This window comes from Papaver somniferum, chromosome 6 (genome assembly GCF_003573695.1).
Source record: "Papaver somniferum cultivar HN1 chromosome 6, ASM357369v1, whole genome shotgun sequence".
In the NCBI taxonomy this organism is placed as follows: Eukaryota; Viridiplantae; Streptophyta; class Magnoliopsida; order Ranunculales; family Papaveraceae; genus Papaver; species Papaver somniferum.
Window position 1 is genome coordinate 77,511,256 of NC_039363.1, and position 9,029 is coordinate 77,520,284.

Consider the following 9,029-nt stretch of genomic DNA (forward strand, 5'->3'; position numbering starts at 1 on the left):
AACTGAAGAATATCCGTGAGAATTAACATGGTCAACAGTTTGTCTAATTCAATATAATAACGAGATTATTATAAACTAAATTTTACAAACTGGTTAGCGGTAATTATACGTGGATAATTAAATTTAAGTCTGGGGTCCGTCAATGGAGTGTGAACACGCAATCACTCTGTCAACTCATGCATGCATCTAGACGTAATACCCACGAATGTTCGAGCTGCTAGCAGTACTGAATCAAAACTCAATACAAAACATAAAATATCTAACGGCCCTTAACCGCTTACGCTAACCATGCGGTTTCGCGCGCATTCGGAAACGTCATTTTTAATTAATTAATTAAATAAATAAAATTAGTTAAAAAGGTTAATAATAAAGTAATTCATAATTTTGACTAAAAATGAAGGAAATGTACGAAGTTAGAAAATAGATAGTGAGAGAGAAAAAGAGGAAGAAGAAGACCCTTTCATACTTTTCTCATTTTTCCCCCTTTTTCTTTTTCTCTCTCTTAAAATTTATTTGAGGAGGAAAAACAAAAAAAGATCCCCAATTTTCTCCCAAAATTAAAAAAAAAAAGTGAAAAAAAAATAATTTAGTAAGAGAGAAAAACACGAATCGATCGTTTTTTGTTTTTTAATTAAATTTTCTGGTTTGTAAGTTCCATATAATTTCTGCAACGTTTACTCATTAATGCTTTTCTTTTCTTCTGCTGTCTGTTTTACTTGAATTGGTGAAGGATCAGGAAATTTCACGCTGGAATTTGTTTACCCTTTTAAGGATAATCGAATTATTTTACCCATTGATATAAAAAGAAATTTTGTGAGTTATAATTGTAGTTGAAGTTATAGTGGTAGAAGTAGAACAAGTTTTGGTTGGTGTTTGGAGAAAGTAAGGGTTTGTTTATAGAATTCAGAGAGAAATTCTACTTCTTTGGCTCCTCCTTTAAGATTATTATCGATGCCGGATAATAATTGGCAGGTTCAGAATGGTGTATCATCTACTTCTATTGCCACCTTTGATAATTTAGAAGGTAATTTCCTAATTTTCCTTTCTACTCTGATTTCTTATAAATTTCCATTTTAAGAAAAGATCCGATCTTTGCAGAATTACGTGTATATTGCTGAATTTTCTTAGTTGGGTTCATCTTTTGGTTCGAGTATCTACGGAAATGCCTTTTTTTTCTTTTTACTTGCTTTGGGTGTTTTGATTGTTTTGGCAATGTATGTTTATGGAATTATGGTTAAAGAATTGATAGATGTGATGTTTACTATGTTTATGCACAGAATTGCACCAAATTGTTGAATTATGTGGTTATTTTTGTGATCTTAGGATGTGATGTTTCCGATGTTCCGTCTTTGTTTTTTTGTTAAATTAGGCAGAATTGCGTTCATACATTAAGAAAATGTGGTCATATTCTGTTGCCGCGAATGATTAAAGCTCTGTCTAACTTGATGATCATCTTAAAAAAAAATTCTTCTGCAGAAGCGATGTGGCAATTGAAAATTCAGGCTCAGGAGGGCCAAGACGGAATAGCTTCCAATCCAGCTTCTTATCCTGATCGCCCTGGTGAACCTGACTGTATCTATTATTTAAGGACAGGGTTGTGCGGTTATGGCACTAATTGTCGATTTAATCATCCTGTCTATTCAGGGCAGGTACAAAAATATGCTTCTATTGTAAAAATCCAGTTTTTGTTTAAGTTGCTTGCTTAGTTTAGATTAAGTTGAATACTTTAGTTCTATTGTTCTAAATGCCCTTAGTCTATGTTCATCTATACTTTCTTGAAGTCAAGTATTAATGTTGTGATCCAGTTGAGCTTTTAATTATCTCATGTTCAATGGTTGTTATTTGAATTGAATGTTTAAGATGTTTTTGGTTCTTTTGCATACAGGCTGCTCAGCACAGGGGTGAACTTCCTGAAAGAGCTGGACAACCAGACTGCCAGGTATGTTATTTTAGTAATTACCAAGTTTCTTTAGTAGCCGGAGTTGGTCTCCTCATTACACTTTCAGTGTTAAGTATTATGTACACGCTGATGTTTACCATTACAAAGCATATGTCGCAGTATTTTATGAAGACCGGTACTTGCAAATTTGGTGCAACTTGTAAATATAATCACCCACGAGATAGACATGATGCAGGACAGATTCCACTAAACATTTTGGGTCTACCCATGCGTCAGGTGCTTAATTCCTTGTCAATTGTCTGTGTTGATTTCTGTCGTTGGATCTATATTTGCTTCTAATGATTCACTTTCGTTATTGGTTTAGAATGTTGTGTTCAAAAAATGTTAACAAGGTCGCAGATTGCTTTACATTTGTTGCGCTAACAGGAAGAGAAGCCTTGTCCATATTATATGCGAACTGGTAACTGTAAGTTCGGAATTGCCTGCAAGTTTAATCATCCCCAGCCTGCTGCTGCGCTTGGAGCTGTATTACCAGTCACTGGACCCACTGCTTATGGGTCCGCGGGTTCATCTGTAACACCTCCTTCAGGTCTTCCATATGCAGGCGGTCTTCCTACATGGTCTTTGCCGAGAGGACCATCTATCTCTGGCCAATCCATGCAAGGAGGACCTCAGGCATACATGCCTGTAGTTCTTTCGTCTTCACAAGGCCTGTTGCCTACACAGCCAGGATGGAGTACTTATATGGTAAATAATGAACTCCACATGCATATTAGTATCAGGTTGGGATCTCTTTTTGGTTGAATGTCTTTTCTCTCGTGAATGACTATCCTCTTACATGCTCTGACATCATTATCTGGCAAGCAGTTAGCCATTTGAAGGGTTATCGTTGTCACATTGAAGTTCAATAGTTCGTTCATATACAATGTAAGAGCCACTTTAGAGTTTCTTCATAGTTTAGGCATTCTGCCTCTGGCCTTAAATGGAACAAGGTATATACTTACCTTGTATACCTTACCTGAATACCTCTAGAACGCATATTTGGATATGGTTTTGTTTTGATTTCTAATAATATGACCCCATAGTTTTCATTCTTTGCTGTTAGAGTTAACATGTTAGTAACTTATCGAAAGTGTAAATTAAAATTAGCCTCTCAAAGTGAATTCATTAGATCCTTTAGATGATGCTTTATTTAGTCTAAGTTCTTTGGATGTCCATGTAGTGGCATATTTTTATTGTTCAACCTCTCAGTTCCTTGGCCAAGTTTTTGTTGTTCCTTCATCTTCCTTGGCTAATCAAGGTATATTTGTTTATTACTTTTGCCTTCTTGCATTTGTTTCATAGAATCCAGGAGTTATTGTGTTAGGTAAGTTGAAACATTGACGAGGAAGATGAACCTCTCGCCTCAAGCAAATGCTGACTTGAACCCTATTAATGTTGTCTCCCACTTGGCACTTCAGAAATACTTTTGTGTTCCTCTTTAAACCAAATGTCCCTGCAAAGTCCTTTGTGAATTGTTTAGAAAATATACGACAGCTAGATTGCATCAACTGATTTCGTTTGACGCAGAATTTCAGGATTTTGTAAAGATTAGATATGTTGTAGTTAAAACTAGCTTGTTGTAAAGACATGTCACCCATAACTTGGAGCGCTCAACCATTTGTATTGGATTACTATACACCATTGTCAGATCTCTAGATTGCTTGTAGCCATGTTGTACAGTTCCTACTGTATTTTTTATTTTGCTACTTTATTTATTAATCAGGGAACTATGACCCCTGTATCATCTACAAACGTTCTTGGATCCCACCTTGTCTACGCTTCGAAGCAAGGTGACTCAGGTCCAAATGGGCAGGTGCACTCGTCATCTTTCACGCATTACCCTGAGAGACCTGAACAACCAGAATGTCAGTATTACATGAAGACTGGAAGATGCAAATTTGGACCCTCTTGCAAGTACCACCACCCAAGAGACAAGATTGCTCCATTGGCTACAAATTCTATGAGTCCATATGGATTACCTTTAAGACCTGTGAGTGCATGTCCTTTCTGTTACATATATCTTAACTTCGCTTCGATACTGATTTTCGTTTCATATTAATTTCTTAATTATGTGCTGTAAATTCTTTTTATGTATCTAGGGCCAAGCAGTTTGCACATACTACAGTCTTTATGGAATCTGCAAGTATGGTGCAGCTTGCAAATTCGATCATCCCATGGCAGGATTCTATAATTGTGGCGTGACCATGCCATCTTTATCTATACCAGACTCATCTATTATTCCTTACCAAAGAAACTCGCTACCATCCCAGTCACCAGAAACTTCTCCATCCAAATCTTCCAGGTTAGCCGACCAGACCAAAGGATCTAATGGCAAACAGCAAGACCAAAATATAAAACCTCCAGAAGATCCTAAACAAGATTCTCTCTCTTCTACAAATCCTAAATCATCTTCACTGGAACCTCTAAACGATCTATCTGATTAAATTATACCTTGCCCATTTTGACCTTTTCTTCTACCTTTTCTCGCTACTTTTACTTGTCTTCAGTTCCTTGAGAGGAAAATTCTCTCACGTCTTATGCTCTACATCCCTGATATCACCTGCGACTAAACGAATTGGGTTAGGATAATTTTTGTAGAGATGCATTGGGGTGGGGTGAGACTGTGTAGGCATTCGGGGGACAGCTTTTCTTCTGGTGAATAAAACAAATGCAGGTGAAATCTCAGTTTTTTGGTTCTCAAAATTGTTTTTCGTCCTTCATAAGTTGAGATGTTATCTAGTTGTTCCTATCTTGTAACCACTTTGAGTTTGGGAACTTTCCCTAGGGGTTTGTTTAGAAAGGGGGAGGGTTACTCATGTTTCTACTGCTGGCTCTTTTTAATTTTATTCTCGTTTTCTTTTCTTTCCCGTTTGGGATGTGTTTATTACCAAGACTTGTTGTTCAGAAACACTGGTTTATGTGCCATATCAGATAAAACATTTTTATGCAAATAATTGTCCATTTATTAGCAGGTAAAAACTGTAATCTACTTTTGTTAGGAGGTACTCAGAAATCCAGGAATATGCATACGTTGCTGTTTGTAGCTTTCATGAAGCAAATGCTTGTCTGCTATTCTTTTTCGAAAGACTCGGAGAGAATTTTCTTCTTTTCAGCTCTCTATTGAACGCACTGGTGTGTTTCTAAGTTTTTCAGTATTGTAATCTGGGTTTCTCCTTAAATGGAGGTGTGCAGGTTTCTAAGATACGAACCGTTTTTAATTTGTATAGTTATTGAATAGGGTTGAGCTTAAATGTTTGCTAATAATAATGTGAAATAGCTAAAAAGGGGAGAAGAAATGGCAGCACCATCCTTCGTATGTTCCTTGTTGTTCCTGTTTTAATTTTAGATTTTTAGTAAAGCTTTTGTAAATGTTGTCCCTAATTTTCAAGCTTCGTATCCTCTGGGTATCTCAAATTATTTGGAATCATTTATCCTGGAAGATCCTATTCAGAAGAACTTAAGACAGAAGCTGATAATAATATAGTCATGTGACACACTCAGTGACAGGTTCCAGTCGTCCAGTCATCTCCTAAAAATTCATTTTCAACAAAAACTTGTTGGAAGCTGGAACGTGTATGTTCATGTGGGGTTAACTCACGAGTCGACGTCACTCTACCGAATCAAAACGTGAATTTTTCAAAGAAGAGAATTCGATAGAAAATGGAGGAGTGATTCATATGAATCTATAACCGTATAAGTGTGGGTCGTGTGGCCTCTAAATAACAGCATAGCATTCACTCCTTTCCTTTCCCTTTGTTTTGATGTTATCGTTAACTAAAAAATCAAACCACAAACGCATACGATTGAAAACCTTCCTTCCAAGACTGAGTCCAGTGGTGGAGGGAAGGAGTAACAGTGTCGTCACGTCAGCTAGGAGAAGGTCCAAATGTATTGGCGAGGATCTTTTTCTCGCCCCTCTCTAAGTTTTCTCCAGCATTTCCTGCTTTCAAATAGAGAAAAAAGGAAAAACACTTTTATCCACGATTTTTGTGTCTCAATCATCCTACTTTCCTTCTCCACTAGACTCAGCTTAAGAGTAAGCGTTATGGGTAGTCTCCTTCATTTTGAAAGAGCACTTGATCGAAGAATGATCCACTGTGGGAAAGGAGGAAAACAAGACCACCCCGTCCAAAAAGAAAAAATTCAAAATAAAATAAAATGCTCTACATGTCAGATTGTCTCCTGTCCAATGAAAACATTTTTGCTAAACGGGAGACAGTCCTCCGTGTAGGGTAAAAAATTTGCTACACGGGAGATAATTTCTTGCGTCACCTTCTTATTTCACATAGGAGACAGTCTCCCATGTAGTGTCCACTACCAACCACTCCTTCGCTTAAAAGAGTGTACAAAAGAGTTTGGGGAGAAGGAATGTTAGAAGACCCCATAGTAGGAGCAAATTAACTTTAGTTGGTAGTCCTTCCTTCATTTTGAAGGAGTGACACTACCCATAGAATTTTCTCTAAGAATCTTGTTAGTTTTTTTTTTTTTTTTTTTTTTTTTGAAACTTATATAAGAATAAAATATGTAGTTCATATTCTAGAAAATGAACTGCGATAAAAAAGAAATGACATAGAAAATGAATCGTCAAAACGAGCTGCCTAACATCTAACAAAAAAAATATTGAAGAAAAGAGGTGATGCTCTCAATTTCATTGATATAGAAAGATTGTATACATCAAGTTAAGATACATAATTGAAAAACATAATAAATACATATTTTTGTATCACAATAGTAAGTAAATCGTAATACAAACGTATTAAACACATGAATTTCAAATTATAAATTGATGATCCTTGAGGGACAGCATTTGAATTAATATTTTGCCATTTGGATTTAAAGAATTTGTCTTCTTCATTGTTATCTTCTTCATTAAGATGGAATTGTCCCATAAGGGAATAATAAGCACAAAACACCATTATCACAATCAAATCCGGTAGCCATGGATCTTCATCAGAATGTAGAATCACGTCATGTCGGAATAAATCGTTCTTGATGTACTTGAAACAATTATAACAATCGTCACCATGAGAGCGATAATGAAATTGAAATCGGAAAAACCCAAAAATCGCATAGAATATCGATGTTTTATTTAAAACTACTAATAGAAATATTTGCTTATTGTATCCAAATATGATTGGAATATTTGAATAATTCAGGTAATATCCAACATTTTTGAAGTACAATTTTGGAGGATCAAAGATTTAGGAAGATTTGTTTGCAGAGAATTTTTTAGAAAAACCGGTTATAGGAGAGAACAGAGAGAGCATTTAACAAAATAAACTATTAAATAACACGTTCATCTAGCAAAATGGTATGTCATCCCACAGTTCGTTCTCTAAAACGAACTGATAAATTAATTGTTCATATAGTAAAATGAACTACATCCACAAATAATTTATTCAAGCAAAACGAACTTATTCTCCAAAATAAATTGTCATTTTATAACTCATTTTTCAAACTGAACTTCCTTCCCATGATCATTTATTCTAGCAGTTATATTTTAGCAAATGAGTTACCATAGTACAATATCATGGAGAGGTCTTCAAAGTTTGTGTTAGGATCAATTTGTCCACTCCTTTGCGCAAAGGAGCCCTTGAAGTAACTGCAACTGGTACAACAGTATGGATCAGGTACTTTTATGAGAAACAACTACACAAGGAGTGTTACATACTCAAGCACTCTAAGAAGGATTGTGTAAATAATATGGCAAAACTTGCTGAGATACATAATGAACCATTGAAATTTGGAAGTTTAAAGATATCAAGGAAGAATACAAATGAAGAGTGAGAAATGGTACTCCCAAACAAAATCAGGATACTAGAAAGACGGTAAAACCAGTCCCTTTCATCCCGCCAAAATATGGACTTATGGTGCCAAGTTTGGAGTCAAATACTAGTACTTCTGTTAATAAAGTCACGGGGGATGAAATTGAAGAAAGTGCGAGGCTAGAGAAAAGGCAAAGAAGCTCAACCACTCACTATCAACAAAACAACAGGGTTGAATCTGATTCAGTCAATCAAAACATTAATCATCAAAAAGATTCCACTCCAATGATCATGACCAATCAAGGAGATAAGTAAGTTGTTGCTAAGATTGGACAAGTTGTATCAGCAACAGGAGAAACTCGGGTACCTTACAGACATTTCAAAATATTCAATATTTTTTCTAAATTGTTGTATTTGATGTTCTCTTGAAAATATTCTCTGCTCTCATCAAAATTTGGTTTTTTCAAAAATATTGTTTACAATGAAGATCCTCTCTTGGAATGTCTTTGGTTTTGGTAACGCAAATACTAGGAATCATCTAAAAGATTTGAAAAGATCTAATGTTCATGATATCATCTTCCTTATAAAAACCAAAAATATCACTACAAAAATGAAACAATACATCCACCCTTATAGTTATCTTAATTATTGTTTGCAATTTCATTGAATGTAGACTAAATTCTTTTCAATGTACCATCAAAATGGATGCTATAACTGGTTATTCCTTTGTTAGCTTCCTTTATGGAGCTCCAGATGATCATACATGGCAAATTCAATGGAATTTTATGCCTAATTTAGCAAATAAAAAGAAGGTGGTAATATGGTTAGTCAATCTCAGTTAGACTTCTATAATGGCCTTATAGATTGCAATGACCTTCACACTATCCCCTACATATGAAATCCTTTTACCTAGATTAGTAGCAGGAAAGGGAAAGAACTTATTCTTGAAAAAATTGATAGGTTGGTTGCTGACATTATAATTGGCTAAATGATTTCCATTATTCTGTTACTTACCATTAAATTATTTTGCCTAGTGACCACAACCCAATTTTGTTAGCTACCTCGAGAATGGAGAATAATAGTCATAACCATTTAGAGTTAACAAAATGTGGTTTAGCGATCGTAGATGCAAAGAAGTCATTTGTGATAATTGAGACTCAAACTTCCAAGGTTCTGCTGCTTTTAGAATATCTAAAACTCTATTTCACACAAAGCAAATTCGTAGGAATTGGAATTATTTACATTGTGGGAATATATATACGAAGATTAATAAATTTAAATCTCAAATTAAGCTTGTATGTTCTCGTACTACTAATCCTATT

The 9,029-nt window shown here is 35.3% G+C and overlaps 1 protein-coding gene across 1 annotated transcript; it reads left to right on the forward strand.

Moving 5' to 3' along the window:
• Positions 1-490: 490 nt before the first annotated feature.
• Positions 491-4,921, forward strand: LOC113288058 (zinc finger CCCH domain-containing protein 12-like). Its single transcript, XM_026537000.1, has 7 exons — positions 491-1,024; positions 1,477-1,649; positions 1,886-1,939; positions 2,060-2,176; positions 2,327-2,647; positions 3,666-3,932; positions 4,042-4,921. The coding sequence occupies exons 1-7, from the start codon at positions 952-954 to the stop codon at positions 4,384-4,386; spliced, it is 1,350 nt and encodes a 449-aa protein (XP_026392785.1). The 5' UTR covers positions 491-951; the 3' UTR covers positions 4,387-4,921.
• Positions 4,922-9,029: the final 4,108 nt, after the last annotated feature.